At 41.8% G+C, this 19,431-nt stretch overlaps 2 protein-coding genes across 2 annotated transcripts; one reads left to right on the plus strand and one right to left on the minus strand.

Moving 5' to 3' along the window:
* Positions 1 to 305: 305 nt before the first annotated feature.
* apex1 (APEX nuclease (multifunctional DNA repair enzyme) 1) lies at positions 306 to 3,285 on the plus strand. The gene is made up of 5 exons (XM_072453944.1): positions 306 to 323; positions 1,327 to 1,435; positions 1,539 to 1,702; positions 2,222 to 2,414; positions 2,551 to 3,285. The coding sequence occupies exons 2-5, from the start codon at positions 1,390 to 1,392 to the stop codon at positions 3,063 to 3,065; spliced, it is 918 nt and encodes a 305-aa protein (XP_072310045.1). The 5' UTR covers positions 306 to 323; positions 1,327 to 1,389; the 3' UTR covers positions 3,066 to 3,285.
* A 1,461-nt stretch (positions 3,286 to 4,746) lies between these two features.
* Positions 4,747 to 18,377, minus strand: LOC140366945 (uncharacterized). Its single transcript, XM_072453203.1, has 9 exons — positions 18,337 to 18,377; positions 17,429 to 17,631; positions 17,226 to 17,321; positions 17,036 to 17,125; positions 14,635 to 14,742; positions 13,928 to 14,039; positions 12,351 to 13,332; positions 7,262 to 7,314; positions 4,747 to 6,718 (listed from the first exon to the last, which is right to left on the minus strand). Exons 1-9 carry the CDS (start codon positions 18,374 to 18,376, stop codon positions 5,460 to 5,462), a joined length of 2,943 nt encoding a protein of 980 aa, XP_072309304.1. The 5' UTR covers position 18,377; the 3' UTR covers positions 4,747 to 5,459.
* Between the last annotated feature and the right edge of the window lie 1,054 nt (positions 18,378 to 19,431).

The raw sequence follows: 19,431 nt of genomic DNA on the forward strand, positions 1-19,431 counted from the left end.
AGGCTCCCCCAGGCAATGTACGAGTCAGGTTTGTGGAGAAAAGGTAAGCACAAATGTTTTCAATGCAACAAAAAATATTACAACAAAAACAATATTATACTTTTAATAGTATATTTTAGCTAAAAGGCGACGTACTGGGAATCAATCCGAACTTGTTTTTACATTATTTAAAAAAAACAAAAACAAAAACTTACAACTACAAGATGGCCGCCGCTGCTGAAACAGAGTATCCCCTCTAGCTCCAATAAAGCTCATTAGAGAGTGACTTTTGTGGAAAACCATCCGAGTCCGCAGTATCGTCGCATCCTGTTGCCAAAGTGCACGTACGTAAGCTTTATATTTGCATGTGTTTCCTTTCTTTCGCTTGGCCGATCCGAAGCTCATTTCACTCGGCCGGTTTTGCATTGACGTTGTGTTGTGTGTGTGAGTCGTTTTGGTGGCGGCGGTCGCACGGTTCATTCATTCTCCGAACACAACGGGCCTCCGCGTCTTTGTCCGAGGAGAGCGGCGCTAGCGGCGTGTTGAAATGAGGCGTTTACGTGCACTTTTACTCTCCAAACACCCTGCAAAAGTTACATCCGTTTGTTCTTGTGCAGTTTGCGTGCAAAGAGCGTTATTACACCTTTTCGATCTAAATAAAGAAGGTCAATACTGTTAATAAACTGATTAAATCAGGGTTCATCCTACTAAATTTAAGCGGAGTTTCAGTGGAGCATGCGTATTTGTTTTTTTTTATTATTATTATTATTATTATAGTAATAGCTTCTTAACTGATGAGATAGTAAATATGTCATTGCCTATTTACTCAAATCCAAGGATCAAATCCACAATTTTCTTGAATTATTTGTTTGTGCTGACCAAAACAATTTAAACACCACTTAAGAAACTGGTAAATAATAAATGTATTCATCGATCCATGTTCTATTTGTATTTTATTTAATACCTCTTTTTCTCCTTGCATGCCTTTTTAATCACAGTTTATATTTTACTAATGATATCACTGAATAATAGTTTTATGAAATTATAAATCGTTTTCTGATTCAGTTTTCTTGTATCTTTGAAATTTGTATTAGCAATGAAATACAATTATCTGTCTAAAACATTTGGTGGAGCCCCCTGAGTTGTCCCCTGAGTTGTCCAAGTGGGATCCAGAGCAAAAAAAAAAAAAAAAAAGATGAATTAAATCAACAAAAGTCTTAAAAGAGGTGGCACAACTTTTCCCTGATCTTTCTAGTGTAACCCATTGAGCAGTGGTCAGACTCTGGACCAAAAGGGTGAACATAAAGCTATAAACATGACTTGTTTTTCTCCCCAGCGTGTTGTGAGCGTGTTGTGAGTGTGTTGTGTGTGCGTGGCGTGCGTTTGTTTGGAGTCAGAGTCAGTTCAAACATGAAGAGGACCAAGAAAGAAGATGGAGCGGCCGAGGGAGAAAACGGTAACGCACAATCTCAGAAGGACTGGCTATGGTCAGTCTCTTTTTTTTTTTTACCTTTTTTTTTAAACTTCTGATTGTAATAAAACTATACTTTGTTTCACAGGTTCCACAAAGAAAGCCAAGCCGGCAAAGGAGCCTGAAGCGCCAATCCTGTACGAGGACCCTCCGGACAAACTGAGCAGTAAAGACGGGAAAGAGGCCAACCTGAAGTTCACCTCCTGGAACGTGGACGGACTCAGGGCCTGGGTCAAGAAGAAGGGTCTAGACGTGAGTTTCAGTGTCATGTGGGTTTAGAGAAGATCGAATGGGTACATTTTTCAGATGACTGGAATTACCAGAATAACCTGAACATCTAAAAGTGAATTATAGATTTAAGTACCATTCATTTAAAAATAGCTCTTTCAACCGTTAACACTTTCTTTCATTTTTGCTGCATTCATTTTCTCTTTTGGCATAATTTTCCTTGGGAAATTTGCACAGGTCTGAACAATCAGAAATAAATCAGATTACTCACCTCAGGAACTGTTTACATGACATTTCAATCATCTGAGAACTCCAGAAATCGGATCATTGTCAGATTTTGGTCTGCTTGTAAACATAGCCACTGACAAAAACGCATATATCACAAGCACAGACGCAGACACCCAAAATAGTCTTTCTTTAAATCACTTTTTCTTGGTTGGCTTGGCCCTTGTATTTTATTTAGTATTTGTGTAACAACAGGGTTTTGCAATGTATGTACCCATAAAAATATTGCCTTAAAGCTTCAAGTCTTTCCTCTCCCAGTGGGTCCGTGAGGAGTCCCCAGACGTCTTGTGCCTTCAGGAGACCAAATGTGCCGAGAAGGACCTGCCTAAAGATATCACCTTGATGGAAGAGTATCCTCACAAATACTGGGCCGTCGCCGAGGAAAACGCAGGCTACAGCGGCGTCGCCATGCTATGCAAGAACGAGCCCATCAAAGTCACTTACGGCATCGGTGAGTAACGTCTATGAGCGTGAGCCCCGCCCCGTGTGTGTGTGTGTGTGTGTGTCTGTGTCTGTGTCTGTGTCTGTGTTATAACTGCTGGGCTATTTGACCGCGCCAGGTCATGTCAAACAATCTATTTCTTCAGGTAAAGAGGAACACGACAAAGAGGGGCGGGTCATCACTGCAGAGTTCCCAAACTACTTCCTGGTCACCGCTTATGTTCCGAACGCCGGGAAGGGACTGGTGCGTCTCGATTACCGCAAAACGTGGGACGAGGACTTCAAGGCTTACCTCAGCGACCTGGACAAGCAGAAACCACTGATCCTGTGCGGAGATCTCAACGTCGCGCACCAAGAAATCGACCTCAAGAACCCGAAAGGAAACAAGAAAAACGCCGGCTTCACACCAGAGGAAAGGGAAGGCTTCAGCCAGTTGTTGGAAGCCGGGTTTGTCGATAGCTTTCGCGAGTTGTACCCAGAACAGCAGTACGCATACACGTTTTGGACGTACATGATGAATGCTAGGGGTAAAAATGTCGGCTGGCGTTTGGATTATTTTGTTTTGTCTTCAGCATTACTGCCGAATCTGTGCGACAACAAGATACGAAGCAAGGCAATGGGAAGTGATCACTGCCCCATTACTTTGCACTTAGCCATTTAAGGTCAGGCCTACAGTCTTTGGTAGCTTTCGCGGTGTTGTAAGGTCACAAAAGTTAGGCTCAAAACTATCCATACTCTTGCTGAATTGGCAGCACAGTGAAGTTTGATTATTCACTGTTTTCTAGACAAGTGGTTTTCAGACTTCACACAAAGTTTTACCTAAATTTTTTTGCTTTTCAAGTACCAAAAGGACTAGACCAGGACTAAACCTGGGTAAAACTGGCTTATACCTGGACTAAACCAGAACTAAACAAGGATCAAGCCCTGGACCTGTTACGATATCATCACAATTGAACTATTACTTCAACTACTTGACAATTACTATTCCTTGAGTTTGTGAAAAGCTTTATTAATGACAAAAGGAAGTTATCGTGAAAAAAACAGCCAGATTAAAAAGTACTTTATGTTTAGGTGTTATTTTTTGGGGCTATGAATTGAATTTTAAAAATACGTAATTTTGCTTTTTAAAATGGAGTTATTTTTGTATACTTATCGATTATCTTAACATCCCTGGACATCCCAGAACAAAGAATTTGGATTTGCAAAAACAACTTCATAAAGAACGCCCACACCAATATTTGACTATCATTTGTAATTTAAATCTTTGTTTATTTTCAAAACAAATGTATCATAAATTAAGGCTGCCACAATTAATCGGGCTAATCGTGACTACTATAAGGACGCATAAGAAAAGACAGAGGAACCATTGAAACAAAATGTCGATACAAAATGTTTTTTTAAATTCTCCAACTAGGCTCCTTCAGTCACCATTGTCACACCTTGATTTGGTCGATAATGTCTCAATGAACTAAAATAATTTGAAAGCCGACTACTAAAACATTTACTTTATTAGCCATCGATGCTGTTATTTTGTTTATTTACTGTGCAGATTTTTGTTTAGCCACTTTTTGGTCATTCGTTTCATACCTAAGTTCATGCAAAACCAGCAAGAATATTAATACATTTGGGCTTGACTTTCTAAAACGCTTTGAAACAAGATCCATGTTAAAGTTCTATAAACATTCTGCAGTTTGTAATTAAGTTTTCCCAACACTAAATGTGTAACTTGTGTAAGCTATTATACTACTGAAGTCTAATTGAATGTGATTTTCATATCGTTGTTACTCAAAGGTGCTACGCTTTCTTTGTTATTCTTTCTGTAGACAAATAAAGACTGTTTTGTTAAATTTTGTCTCATTATTCATTTAGTTTTCATACAAGGACAAAGTTGAAGTGCAGGAAATTACTAGTGGGAGTAAAAACGTATTTTGGGAGGCTACTACCCAAGTAAGAGTAACTGTCTGGACAGATATATAATTTTATAGAATTTGACCAACTTTAAAAAAATAATGCACAAGCTGGTATTTTCACACAAAAATGAAAAACTGCAACATATATGAGCGATCCAAGAAACAAATGTTCAAATAATTAAACATTGTGAAAGAGTTTGTCAATATTCTGGGGTTCAACTAACTCAACCCCAAAGTATTTGTTTCATGGAATAATTGACTACCACGAGGCATCTCAGAATCTGGAACATTTCCAAAATAGAAATATATAGTCATTTCGAATGGGCTCAGAATTGAGTGTAAAAAAGGCAAAAAATACAAACATTGAACACGATATATAGTATTTATTCCAACACAGCACAGAAAATGTAATAACAGATAAACATTGAGCAGAATGCATTTGAGTATTTTGTAAATGTATTTATTTACCCTGTCCAAACCAGTTATGACAGAGGCTGAGCAGTGGGATCAGATCAGAGGACAGGTCGATGGCATCTTAGTTAACCAGATGTTAAGGATTTATTTGAACAGCAGCAGGAAGTGGACGGAACAGTCAACTTTGACTTTTCACTTACAAAGCTGTTTCCTCGTACTTCTCACTATAGTTGTTTTTGCACAGGATCCTAATGATTTTGAAAGTGTTTGTCAGAGTCACACAAGGCAAGCCTTTAGTCGATCAAGAATTTCTTTGGTCGACTACAGACCCATGACGACATGACGACCATCAACCAATATCACATGGTCACACTAAAAGACAGCTCCTCTAAACTTGAATATGTGTTTTTGTTTTTTGGTGCTTTAAAGAAACAATATGTAACTTTATGGAGATGGAAGTCAGCTGTAGAATTCCATGAAACCTTCTGAGCATTCTTTATGGAGATAGACAAGTCTTTATGCTGTGGAATGTTATAGCCAAGGAAACAACATTTCTATGGAAACCAGCAGGAAGAGGCTCCTCCAGGCCAAGTACGAGTCAGGTTTATGGAGATGCAAGCTCGTTCACAGTAAGGATACAGGTTTTTTGAAATTTCGAGTGCTATAAAAACAACCAAAATGAACATGCTTTTATTTTAGTGTATCTTTTTTTCACAAGTGCAAGTTCATTTCTACATCAGGCTTATTGCATGTGTTCTCTGGTGCATTTTGAGATGGTACGACTGTCTGAATCCTTTCCCACACTCGACACACAGATACGGCCTCTCTCCCGTGTGTGTCCTCTGGTGCCGCTTCAGCCTGTTGGCGCTCAGAAAACTCTTGCCACAGTCGCCACACGCGTACGGCTTAGCTCCCGTATGATACCGCAAATGGATTGTCAGGTAACACGACTGGGTGAACGTTTTGCCACAGTGCGGACACTCGAACGGCTTGTGTCCCGTGTGAAACCGCTCGTGTTTCAGCAGCTCGGCGTGTGAGAAAAACCCTTTACCGCAATCGGAGCACAGGAACGGTCGCTCACCGGAATGCGTTAACTCGTGCCGTACCAGCGTGGCCTTGTAGACAAAACTTTTGTCACACTGCGAGCACTTGAAAACGTCCTCCCTGGTGTGGCAACGCTCGTGTTTCTTCATGTTAGGTTCTCGCTTGAAGCCTTTGCCGCAAAACGAGCACGTGAACGGCATTTCTCGGGAGTGGATTTTCAAATGCGCGAGCAGACCTCCCCGATACAAAAATCCCTTACCGCATTGGTTACAAACGTGCGTTTTTTCCTTTTGGTGGACGCGCTGGTGAGAAGTTAGCGCCGCTTTGTACGCAAAACCTTTCCCGCAAATACACACGTGCAATTTCGCTTCGTGTTGCGATTGTATGTGGGCGTTTACGGAGCTTGTCGCATCAAACTCTAACTCGCAATGCGGACATTTGAACCCGTTTTTTCCCGCTTTGGAGCAGGACATCCTCAAGTGTCTAACGAACGCAGACTTCCACGCGAAATTCTTGCCGCATTTGCCGCAAGAATACGTGCCGTTTTGCTTATGCGTGCTCGTATGCGCTTTGTAATCGATCAAAGACGTGAAAAGGTTGCCGCATATCGTGCATTTGAAGCTGCAGCCGGTTTTGTGCAATAGTTTGTGTCTTTCGAGGGATTGCTTGAAGGTGAATCGCCGATTGCATTGAGCGCAAAGGAAAGGTTGCTCGCCCGTGTGGGTTCGAAGGTGAGCGGCAAGAAGAGAGTGAAATTTGAAGCATTTGGGGCAGTGAGAGCAGATATATCGTCCTTCCTCGTGTTTTGCCGTTGCTTCTTGGATAGTTTTTGCCGAGTTTTGTTGGGTAAAGTGAGATGCGTCGGTGTGTTGTTGAACTTGATCTTCTTCTGAACGGTTGAATGAACATAGGGAGGAGGAGTAAACGGCGCCACCTGTCACAACACCTAAAGAAAAGCAAATGTAAAAATTTACTGAGCTTGTTTTAAAAGTGACAACAAACAGTAGACAAAGCTATCGAAACGCAGAATGTAAAAAAAAGTTTTAATAGCACAAAACACTTGGCTGTTATTTGGTTCTAAACTTTAGAGATGCATGGACAACAATAATGTATGCATTATTTGGACTCGTGGATGAGAATGTGTCCAGACAACTACAAACTACTTCATGTCACTGATATAACTCTAAAGCAGAATGTAATGTAATATAATATAATGTAAAAAAAAACAAACTTAAAAAAAATACATAAAAATACAACAAATAACAGAATATAACTCAGCAGTACTTGTAGAATCTATAATATCTATCAATAAAAAGTATATTATAATTAGTGAAGAGGTTATTTATTCAACCTTCTACAAGCCAAATATTACCGTACTACAAAAATTAAAAACGTAGACAAGGTAAATATTGAGCCCCCAAAAACAATTGCTCCAGCAATTAGTTATTGAACGGTAACTTACTGCATTGGGATAAGTGTTTAAACTTACCCTCCTCTCCACCTTTGATTGTGGCTGTGCATGAACCATATGAATGCTCAAAACTGAAGAAAAAAGAATATCAGAAAAATTAATTACCAATAAAAAACAATATTTACATTTTTTACCCACACCTTTAGAGGGAGTGTTGAGAAGAACACTGAGAATATGTATTTAACAACAGAATTCTGAATACCAACATTAAAATGTACTTCTTCAGTCAAATCAGAGAACTTCATTCTGAATAATTCAAGTACTTTTACATGGAGTTACAATGTATTATAGGGTAAAAAAAAAACAACGTAGGGTTAAAACAGCTTCAGTTTGTTGCATTTATTTATCATTTATTTTGAAAATCTGTGCAGTTTGAAGCCTAAATTGCATCATAAATTCCACAATGTATTGTAAGGATTCTTGTAAGGATTCTTTCTCTTCTGTAACGTCCCCAATGGCCCCGTTTATCCAGAAATGTGTTACTGTGGTCAGGAGGGACCAGTGGACTTACAGAAATAAGATAAGATAAGATATGCCTTTATTGTCCACACATGGGGAAATTTAGTGTTACAACGCAGGTAGATACAGAGGAAAAGGACAGATAACTTATAGGAAGTTTTTTTCTTTAAAAAAACACTCTTAATAGAAGAAACAAGACTCTTATTAGCAAAACTCCAGTAGACAGGACTTCTAATATCTTAATAGGGAATGGAGGGATTTTTTTTTTTTTAATAAAGATGAAATAAAATAAAATAAAAATAGCTGGCATAAGACAAATAATAATAATAATAATAATGGTAAAGTAAACACTCTTATTTACATCAGTTATATGCCCATAAATATGACATTAATTGTGTGTGAGTACAACAGTAATTGCACATGAATATGACGGTATTACACATGATTAAGTCAGTCAGTATTGCACAAGTTCAGGGCTAGCAGTGTTTGTTATAAAGCAGGAAGGAAAGACCTGCGAAACCTTTCCTTCACACAGCAAGGGTGGATCAGTCTCTCACTGAAGCTGCTCTCCAGAGCGGACAGAGTGTCCTGCAGGGGGTGGCACTCATGGTCAAGCATAGATGTGAGTTTAGCCAGGACCCTTCTGTCCCCCACCTCCTGCACCGAGTCCAGAGTGCAGCCCAGGACGGAGCTGGACTTCTTAATGACTTTGTCCAGCTTCTTCCTCTCCCTCTCTGTGACGCTGCTGCTCCAGCAGGCCACACCGTACAGGAGGGCTGATGCCACCACAGAGTCGTAGAAGGTCTTCAGGAGTGGCCCTGTCACTCCAAAAGACCTGAGTCTCCTCAGGAGGTAGAGCCGACTCTGGCTCTTCCTGTACAGTGCGTCTGTGTTGTGAGTCCAGTCCAGTTTGTGGTTCAGATGAACACCCAGGTACTTGTATGAGTCCACTCTCTCAATGTCCCGTCCCTGGATGTTCACTGGTGAGGGGGCAGCAAAGTGGCGTCTGCGGAAGTCCATCACCATCTCCTTGGTCTTCCCCGCGTTGATGAGAAGGTGGTTCCGCTGACACCAGTCAACAAAGTCCTGCGCCAGTCCCCTGTACTCCGCATCGTCGTCGTCTGTGATGAGTCCGATGATGGCAGAGTTGTCAGAGAACTTCTGCAGGACACAGCTGTCCGTGTCGTGTCTGAGGTCTGCAGTGTAGAAGGGTGAAGAGAAAGGGCGCGAGGACAGTGCCCTGGGGCGCCCCCACACTGCAGGTCCGAGTGTCAGACACACAGTCCCGTGCTCTCACAAACTGGGGTCGGTCTGTGAGGTAGTCCAGGATCCACTCTGCCAGGTCATACTCCACACCAGCAGTCTCCAGCTTGTCCCTCAGGAGCAGCGGCCAGGGCCGGCCCAGCCTATAAGCGAACTAAGCAGCCGCGTAGGGCCCCGAGGCGTTAAGAGGGCCCCCTAATCTGGCAACCCGTCTTGTGCGAAGTGCAAGCGCACCGTGCGCCACTAGTGTAGTAGTGCTGCTGGCGCGGCAGCGCACACAGCTGTAACATATAACGCACAAACCGCATTTATTTGTAATGACAATCTGGCAACCAAGGCACCAAACCTGCGCTGATTGGTCAACTTCATTGTGCGCGAGGAGAACGAGAGCTAAACATAAACACAACACCATGTGGTCCCTGCATGGTCCTCATGTCCAGAGGAATATATCTCCTGGTGCCGAAAAACGAAAGAAGAAACTTCTTGACGATGTAAAGAAACTGCAAACTCAACAACACTCTCCAGGTATTGAACTTATCTTACAAAGAGACGGTTAATGCTGCTGTTTGAAACAACACGATTCTGTCACGTTAGTTCGCTCAGGCTGGAGGCGACGAGAGCTCTGCCCCGCGCATAATATGTCTGAATGAAAGATAATAAGCTTAACATTTACACCAGCCCAGTAGTGTTAGCTGCAGGTGAGGCCGGTGAGGGGCGTCTATGCCCCGGGTCACTAAGAGGCGGAGATCCGGTCCGGACGAGCGCCGTCTCGTCCAGAACCTCTGATGTGAGACTTTGGAGTGAACAGTGTGCGGCCCCTGTCCCGGGCCCCTGACCCGGGCCCCTGTGCAGCCTCAGTTAGAGATGAGCGGTTTGAGTTTACATCCCTCTCTCTCACATCACCATGTGTGATCAATCGTGACTCGTGATGTCTGTTTTACTTTGACTTCTTAAAGTGCAATGAGAGGAACGTAAAGGTTTATGCGTGTAAGGTCCATCAGCCAATCACATCGCAGCATTGTTTCATGCAGGAGTCCAGTGTGTAAACATTAATTAACTTTTGATAGAGCAATAAAACTTTTCAATTTATTTAAAAAGCATCATTAGACTATTTGTTATAAATTATAATAAATTGATAGTGAAAAATAACCAGACATATTATGATTACGTCTGTTATAGAATAATACTATATATTTTTATACAAAAGTGGCAAAGTTGCAGTCGCAGTCTCTTCACTATAACTAGGTTTGGACCTTCACTTCTCGTTCTGTTCATTCTCTGGGAATAACATGTTTGCACTGTTTTATCAGTGTTAATTGTTAATCAAGCAATGCTTATGCCATTTGTTTAATTTAATATAACTTGTTTTGTCACTTTGGCAAGAAGGAACAGTTGGGAGCTGTAAAAGATAAATTAGTAAGGATAACTAATACTTTTACATTTTCTGTTAAAATGAATCAATTTGATCATAATTATTTTTCATAGCCAATATTGTATTGAGTAATTAAGTACACTAATGTATTAATAACTGGCTTTAATCATTTTCTCCTGGCACAGTTTCATCACATCATCATTTTATAGCATTACAACCTCAACATTTTACTCTTACTTTAGCGGCTGGACCACATTAAAATGCAGCAGAAGACCCAAAAAGGTCTGAAAATCTCCCCCAGACCCCCCCTGTTCATTCATTTAAACTAATGTGCTAATGTGGCTGTAGACCCTTAACGCCCCCAAATACACCCAAAAACATATCTGGGACGTGTGTTATTTGTACAGGGAGTAGAGGTGATGTCAGCGGAATACCAAGTTGCATTGTGGGATTTAAGTTATCAATATTTGAGCTTGTGAGGTGTTGAGAATAAACTAACTGGATGCCCTGGAGTTTTGGTGCGCTTTGTTTGCGTTGAAAAAAGTTCCCATATGTGAATTGTTTACTGACAATGGCAATAAAACTGATTCTGATGACGTGGTGAGGGGCCCCCAATTTTTTTTTCCGCTTAGGGCCCCCTGAAGGCTTGGGCCGGCCCTGGCAGCGGCTGGATGGTGTTGAAGGCACTGGAGAGATCAAAGAACAGGATCCTCACAGAGCTGCCAGGTTTCTCCTGGTGAGAGAGAGAGCGGTGCAGCAGGGAGATGACAGCGTCCTCCACTCCAATGTCAGGCTGGTATGCAAACTGCAGCGGGTCCATGGCTGGGCTCACGGTGAAGCGGAGGTGGTCCAGGACCAGCCGCTCCAGTGTCTTCATCAGGTGGGACGTGAGAGCCACTGGCCTGAAGCTGTTGAGGTCTTTGACGCGCGGTGTCTTGGGCACAGATACCAGACAGGAGGTCTTCCAGACCTGTGGTACCACCCTCAGCTTCAGGCTCATGTTGAAGACATGCTCCATAACTCCACACAGTTCATCTGCACAGGACTTAAGGAGCCTGGGGCTGATGCCGTCAGGTCCTGCTTCCTTCCTCACTTTAATCCTCTTCAGCTCTCTCCTCACCTGTGCTGCTGTGACAGTCAGTGGATGGCAGGGGGACTGTGGGCTGGGGGGATGGGTGAGTCCAGGTAGAGTGGTGAGCTGATGGACCGGAGCAGAGGTGTGAAGAGGAATGGGTGTAGGCCATTGTCCAGCTGTGGAAGAGGGAGCATGCAGCTGTGCAGGTGGAGGGGCGGGCGATTGATCAAAACCTCAGGAGAATTCAGTTCATTCACACACTGTAGGTCCCCTTCTGTCTGGACAGGGGGGACTTTGAATGTTCTGCTGCTGCAGATGCTCCTCTATCTTCCTCTTGTAGTTGGCTTCCACCCGCCGGATCTCCCTCCTCAGATTCTTCTGCACCGTCCTCAGCTCCTCCTTGTTCCCTGACCTGAAGGCGCTCCTCTTCTCCTTCAGCAGAGCCTTCAGTTCACGGTTAATCCATGGCTTGTTGTTTGGAAAATAAATCACTCTAGACTGAGGCTGAGCTGTTTGGTTCAGTTAGCAGCAGGCTAATGCTAGTGGCTATGCTAATAAACGTTAGCCTACTTGCAGACAGTTTTAAGTTAAAACTTTTAACGAAACTCATTTAAACTGGTGTTATATTACAGGATCTCTGCTTTTTAAGTGTCAAAGAATCAAAACCCAGAACTTCTGTCTTCTTCAAGTATCAACCCTTTTCATTTTCAGTTTTATGCTCTGTTTTTCATGATTATCTAACAGCGAGAGGCAACAGCATGTGTAACGTCTGCAACATGTGACAACAAAAAAGACAGAAAACCATGGATCGCTCTGATTTTCGGCATGCAACTATATTCTGACACTGTAAATTAATGTGAAACTAAACCAGAATACAGTGTTTTATGAATATGTACTTTTGATACATTTATTTACTTCCCGAAACAGACGTTTCTTACCTTTTCAAGAGCTGCACGGTCGTCTTATCCCCATTTCCCTCTTCTTCTTGTTTCCGTCTTTTACTCATCTTCTGTAAATTACTCACCTGCACCTTCATTGTGGGCTTGCGTTTTCTTGTGCTTGTTCTTACTTTGACCAGCGAAATCACTTCATTCACGAGCTGCGCATCGATCACCGCGTTTCCAGACGTAATCGCTTCAACGGTTCTACTTTTGCCTTGCTCGTCCGTTGTTTCAGACGCCTTTTCTTCATTTTCTCTCTCTACAACCTCTGTATTAACTTCATAATCTTTATGCGTTTTGAAATCTCTTTCCAAAGCTTTCTCTTGGTCAATATTCGCGCAGCACTGTTGACCAGTAAACTCTTGCCTTTGCACATTCCTGCCCACCATTGAAGAAAATTTCCCGTAACACGTCGCACTTTCGTAGCTTTTTCCCGTCTTGTGCGTGTGCCTGTGTCTTTCTAGAGATTGTCGGAAGGAGAAGCAGCGTCCACATTCGCCGCATCTGTGAGGTCGTTCGCCGGTGTGAATGACTCTGTGCGCGACGAGAAAAGACGCAAATTTAAATTTTTTATCGCAATCGAGGCAAGCGTGATGTCCCGGAGCGGTTTTAGGCCGCGAAATGTTGGAAGTCTCACTTTTCTCTGCGACAGCTTGACTTTCTTCAATGTTTTCGGTAATATTTTGAGATTGTACATTTGTTATTTCGTCTTCGGTCACTGTACTGTTGTGACTTGTAGCTTCCGTAACCTCGTCTATGTCGGCGTTCGTAGTCAGTTCAACCTCTGCGTATTCAGTTACTGTGACCGTCTCCATCGCAACGTCTTCAACAAACGATATGTGAGGCAGGTCTTCATTTGCAATGTGAAATTGAACAGATTCTGCCTCGGTGTTGCATTTTTCTTCATGTTTTGTTGCCCTTTTTTGGAATGCGGTTGAAAGGTACAGCAAGATGTGATCGCCCAAACTAGAGGGAGAAACTGAGAAAAGAAAAAAGGTTCAAAACAAATGTCCAATTATTACATTTTTTAATTAAATTAAATTAAACAAATCACAAATATCATAAAAACTTGAATTCATATACAGTGTAATTTATTGTCAAAAGAGATTCCAAAAGGCAACTTAAAATTAAACAATTCAACTAAAATATATCTCATTGTCAATCTGAAAAAATTTAGATTTATTAGATTCACAAAATTTACAGAGGGAATTTGGAATTTTTCATTAACTAGATCTGACTGTAAATTGGCATGAAATTTATTTTGCACATTTCTTTTTCAGTTAAAACTTGAATAAATCAGGCTCAAATTAAATTCAAACATATCCTTCGGTTTGATCAGTCAAAATCTTGTCAAGTTCAAGATTTTAAAGTTTGGTGTGCGTAGGAGCTACTTTAAGGGCTGATCTTTAATTCACTGTGGGAGGAAAATGTATTTGGAGAAAAAAAACTTTGACGTTACAGTGTTTCATATAAACGTATGGATTAAATGAAATAATAAAACCAATGTTGTTGTTTTGCCAGTAGTTTCTTGCTTTAATTGTAGTAGTGTTTATAGCCAAGTGAATAAATCCTACCATGTTGCTCTAAATGTCCAAGATGTTTGTGATGTTGGAGCAGATTCTTCATGTTTGTCGGCTCAAACAGAAAGTTTTCAAAAACACAACTTTCTCCGAGCCAGGAAACAGTCTGTTGGAAATGAAGGAAAAGTCTAAAGGTTTGCTAAACAATATACATTTGGAGTTTATTGTTAAACACTTAATAAACCCAATGTTAAAGCCGCACTGTGAAACATTTCAGACTAAACTAGACTAAACCTGCTGGTCAGGTCAGATGAGAGTAGAGCTGGTTGTGATAAGGCCATTTATGGAGGATCCACTGTGACAATACAAAATAATAACATTATTATTAAATTCGTAAGTAAAATACTTAATACTTAATATAAACATAAAATGTATTCATGGTCACACTGCACCATGAAATTTTCTCTTTTTAACAATCCTTAAAAATATTTAATTATTTATTGGTACATTTATTTATTTAATAATAAAATTAAAATAACAAAGACAAAACCAAGACTAAATCAAGGCTTTAGACAAAAGTAGAAAGTTTGTATATACGTATAGTACAATAAAAAAAAGTTAGTCAATATTGCAAATGTGTTTTTGGGCAATCAAAACCTCTTTAATTAAATAAATGCTTTAAATTTAGTCATCTCATTGGCAGAAATGTTACGCAGTTGGGATTTAGCAGCAATAAAAAAATATTAATTTAATATTATCACCTGATGCAGCTCTGGTGCAGGCAGAAGTTTATTTAATCGACACAGAAACTCCCAGAACAACTTCTGCAGATCTCGGTCAAACACTCCAGCCTCTGCACTCCAAACTTCCTTCAAGCAGCAAAAGAGCACAGTTTTATCAAGAAATTATTCCATTTTAGGTTCGCTTGGATAAAAATCCATCCATCCATCTTCTACTGCTTTATCCGGGGCCGGGTCGCGGGGGCAGCAGTCTAACCAGGGACTCCCAGACTTCCTCCTCCCCAGACACTTCCTCCAACTCGAGCCCGAGCCACCTCAGCTGGCTCCTCTCGACGTGGAGGAGCAGCGGCTCTACTCCGAGCTCCCCCCGTGTGGCCGAGCTCCTCACCCTATCTCTAAGGGAGCGCCTGTCATATGTGCACATGTGTTGCGACACTAGACCCGGATGCTTTACGGCAAATACACTATATATTGGAGTGTGATCACCTGCATGGAATCTGTAATCAAACCTGTGTGTGACAAGGATTACCTCATGCTTGCCTGTGTTCTGCAATAAAGCCACGTTTACAATTAAACTACCGCTCGTCATTTTACATGGTGTCAGGAGTGAGATGGACCGGACAATCGTCGTAAAAAAGAGACTTTGAAGCGCAATGGCAAAATTGAATCCACCCGTGAACGTTCCTCCCTTTGACAAGCCGACGGAATGGCCTGGAAACAGCGGTTTGAGCGATACAGGATCGCCAAAAAAATCAATAAAGAAGAGGGACCAGTGCAGGTGAGCTGCCTGATCTATGCCATGGGTGCTGAAGCCGAGAACATTTTTAAGTCATTCACGTTCGCTGCAGACGGGGACCGTGATGACATAAGGATTTTATTGGCAAAGTTTGACGAATACTTCTTTCCGCGGAGGAACGTGATACACGAGAGAGCGTGTTTTCACCAGCGCGTCCAGCGGCCCGGCGAAAAAGCGGAGAGCTTTATACGAGCATTGTACGAACTCTCGAAGCATTGCGAGTTCGGAGCCGCCAGAGAGGAGCATATCCGCGACCGGATTGTGGTGGGGATCTTGGACAAAGACATCTCACGTAAACTGCAGCTGATGTTAGAGCTCACGTTAGCGCTCACAATCCAGAGTGTGAAGCAGTCCGAGGAGGTCGCGGCTCAGATAAGTCTGCAAGGAGACGCCACCTGGCGGAGGAAACTCATTTCGACCGCTTGTATCCGCGATCTTGTCCTTTCGGTCATTACCCAATTCTCATGACCATAGATGAGGGTAGGAACGTAGACCGACCGGTAAATAGAGAGCTTTGTCTTTCAGCTCAGCTCCCTCTTTACCACAACGATCCGCCTGTCGATCTCACGCTCCATCCTTCCCTCACTCGTGAACAAGACCCCGAGATACTTGAACTCCTCCACTTGGGGCAAGGACACCCCACCCACCTGGAGAGGGCAAGCCACCTTTTTCCGGTCGAGAACCATTGCCTCGGATTTGGAGGTGCTGATTCTCATCCCAGCCGCTTCACACTCGGCTGCAAACCGTCCCAGTGCATGTTGCAGGTCCGGGTTTGATGGAGCCATCAGGACAACATCGTCTGCAAACAGCAGAGATGAGATCCTGTGGTCCCCAAACCGGACACCCTCCGACCCCTGACTGCGCCTAGAAATTCTGTCCATAAAATTTATGAACAGAACCGGTGACACAGGGCAGCCCTGGCGGAGTCCAACATGCACTGGGAACAGGTCTGACTTACTGCCGGCAATGCGAACACAGCTCCTGCTCCGGTCATACAGGGACCGGACAGCCCTGAGCAAAGGGCCCCGGACCCCGTACTCCTGGAGGACCCCCCAAAGGACACCCCGAGGGACACGGTCGAAAGCCTTCTCCAGATCCACAAAGCACATGTGGACTGGTTGGGCAAACTCCCATGAACCCTCGAGCCCCCGAGTATAGAGCTGGTCCAGTGTTCCACGACCGGGACGAAAACCACTCTGCTCCTCCGGAATCCGAGATTCGACTATCGGTCGGATTCTCCTCTCCAGTACCTTGGAATAGACCTTACCGGGGAGGCTGAGGAGTGTGATCCCTCTGTAGTTGGAACACACCCTCCCCCTTCTTGAACAGAGGGACCACCAACCCGGTCTGCAAGTCCAGAGGCACGGTCCCCGACCGCCACGCGATGTTGCAGAGACGTGTCAGCCAAGACAGTCCTACAACAGAGACTTTAGGTACTCAGGGCGGATCTCATCCACCCCCGGAGCCCTGCCACCGAGGAGTTTGCGAACAACCTCAGTGACTTCAGCTTGGGTGATGGGCGAGCCAGCCTCTGAGTCCCCTGTCTCTGCTTTCTCTTCGGAAGACGTGACTGAGGGATTAAGGGATAACAAAATATCCAGAAAAACAAATAACAAACGTGCTTACTTGAAAAAATTGATGTCTTTCTTGGCTGTTCTTCAAAAAAACATGAATTAACTCTGCGAAGTCCTCTACAGCTTTCTCCTCTTCTAACACCTAAAACATGTGCATAAATATGATATAAATATAATCATACACATTAAAACAGCATTGACTTTGTAAATAATATTCATCGTAACAATATATTGACACTTACTTCACTGAGCTGAGTCGATGTCTGTGTTTTAATCTTTTCCAGATGAGACTGAATTAACTCTTGGTTCTCTCCATTTTTGCACAACTCAAGAATGAACTACAAGCAATAAACAAATTAAATATTCAAATGAACAATTCACAGCCTCCATCAAATAATATTTCCAAATAATAAAACATTATAAACAGTTTAACACCGTGCTTTACCCGAGTTCTTAGTCCTAGCGTGAGTTGTGTCCAGTGTTTGCACAGAAGCAGCTCTGGCACGTCCCCCATCACAAACGACACAAACTCAGATACTTTCCAGTAGCTCTTCACCTCCTTCTTCTTCACAATCTGCCACATCGACGCAGAAAGAAGCTGGAGAGGAGGAACCAGGAGGCGCAGGGAGGCCAATGGGAGCGGCATGGCTGAGAACATTCACAACAAACAAGAACATCAGGACTAAACATGGACCGGCCTCCTGTACTTTACATTATTATGTATGTGTTTATTTGGATGTGTTGTGATTTTAATACATAATTTCCTGTTTTGTAAAGCAGTTTGTACTGCATTGTGTACAAATTCTGCATAATAAGCCTTGCTGCAGGTTGCACTTTTTGTACTAATGAATGTAATAAATAAACAAATACATAATTGTATTGTCCTAATCTAAGGAGAAATATACTTGGTCATGTAACCGTCAGAACTATAAATTAATACATTTTATTAAATTATATTAACATTACTTTTTACATTTACATTACATTACATTTCACACTATTTAAAGATAATGTTATACAATAATAATAATGATGATGATGATACCATTAAAACAAATGTAGTTAGGGTTTAATTCAATGCTTCTTGTGCCGTTTTTAAATTTATTTTGCATTTAATTATGAAAATTAGGAGCATAAGTTGATGTTCCTGAACGTAGCAGAACATTAGTGCTTTTGAACACAGTGCGTCTTGTTTTTAAGAGCTGCGTTCAAAACCCCTACATTATCTTTACGTCGCACGATATGTATCATTTGCGAGCGACATTCGATTAAAATGACATGTGTCATGATTTATTTTAACTTACAAAGACTAATCGATTGGTTCAATGCGGTTATTCGATCATTAAAACGAACCTTTTGCAGAAGGTAACGCCGCTGTCTTCTGCAGCGCCATGTTAAAGTTTGAGCAGCTGCCATAAATAGAACACTAGATAATTGTCGCCATGGGAACCGATAGTAACCGACGTTTAGGGGTAGACGCCATTTTGTGACTGTAAAATTCACTGGTTTCCATGGTTTCAGTTTCTATCCTTATTTCATGCTATCTTATTTTACAGTAATAGTAATATAGTAATAGCAATAGTCCAGCTTGTGTCCATTTTGAGACACATTGTTAAACTGGATTTCATAATTGTGAAAAATTCGGACTGTTGCCATGGCAATTGACAATTTTAAAATAAAATCTTCTACATTTTGAAAGAGGAGTAAATCCTCCAAATGATGCCTATTCCTGGGTTTCTGGCAAATAATTCCTTCCTGATTTGAAAACTTTTGTGAGGACCTTTTCCCATTCAAATGATTTTTTCATTTTATTTTAATTGCACTTTTGCTGTAACAACAGAGGATCGTTGCCATGATAAATCCTTGATCATCAACCTGATCATGTAAATATGTTCTGTAACCTATTTTTTTTTTTTGCTGGTCGGTTGCATTTCTGTAACGATGATAATTTTCCATCAGGGATGAATGAAAGTAATTCTGATTGTAAAGGTCAATATGACACATTTATGTTTTATGGTAAGGTTTTTGCTTTATTTTGGTAACTTCCTGTGTAACCGGAAGTGATGGTAAAACGGAAGTCTACTTGACACACTGGAAAAGACGAAAAGTAAATGGAACAACGGAAAACGGACAAAAACGGACAAAACACGGACAAAACACGGATAAACTCAAGGATCTAGCTACAGTCGACAGGGGAACAAGGTCTGTAGTGGAAAACGATTGTATTTATGAGATATTTGAAATGTTTTATGGATGTATATGTTGTGAAAATATAGTACCAATGTAATGAGTTAGAAATACGGGGATTTATGTCCAAAATGTAATTGTCTTTTTATTTTATTCTGTCTAGCTCTTACGTTGGTTGAATGACACGGAAAGGAATTATTAAAAGACATTTAACCATCAGTTCTGGCCTTCTCAATTCGACTGGACGCTACAGTAAGAGCT

Source organism: Eucyclogobius newberryi, unplaced genomic scaffold (assembly GCF_026437365.1).
Source record: "Eucyclogobius newberryi isolate DKJ021-1_F unplaced genomic scaffold, fEucNew1.0.hap1 SCAF_2, whole genome shotgun sequence".
In the NCBI taxonomy this organism is placed as follows: domain Eukaryota; kingdom Metazoa; phylum Chordata; class Actinopteri; order Gobiiformes; family Gobiidae; genus Eucyclogobius; species Eucyclogobius newberryi.

Excerpts from the sequence above, each read along its gene's own strand:
- apex1 (XM_072453944.1), top strand. The coding sequence starts at position 1,390 with ATGAAGAGGACCAAGAAAGAAGATGGAGCGGCCGAGGGAGAAAACG. Across the intron at positions 1,436-1,538 it reads AGCGGCCGAGGGAGAAAACG|GTTCCACAAAGAAAGCCAAG; the intron begins GTAACGCACAAT and ends TTTGTTTCACAG. Across the intron at positions 1,703-2,221 it reads TCAAGAAGAAGGGTCTAGAC|TGGGTCCGTGAGGAGTCCCC; the intron begins GTGAGTTTCAGT and ends TTCCTCTCCCAG.
- LOC140366945 (XM_072453203.1), bottom strand. The coding sequence starts at position 18,376 with ATGGCGCTGCAGAAGACAGCGGCGTTACCTTCTGCAAAAG. Across the intron at positions 17,322-17,428 it reads CGCTAGGACTAAGAACTCGG|TTCATTCTTGAGTTGTGCAA; the intron begins GTAAAGCACGGT and ends TATTGCTTGTAG. Across the intron at positions 7,315-12,350 it reads ACCGTGCAGCTCTTGAAAAG|TTTTGAGCATTCATATGGTT; the intron begins GTAAGAAACGTC and ends TTTTTTCTTCAG.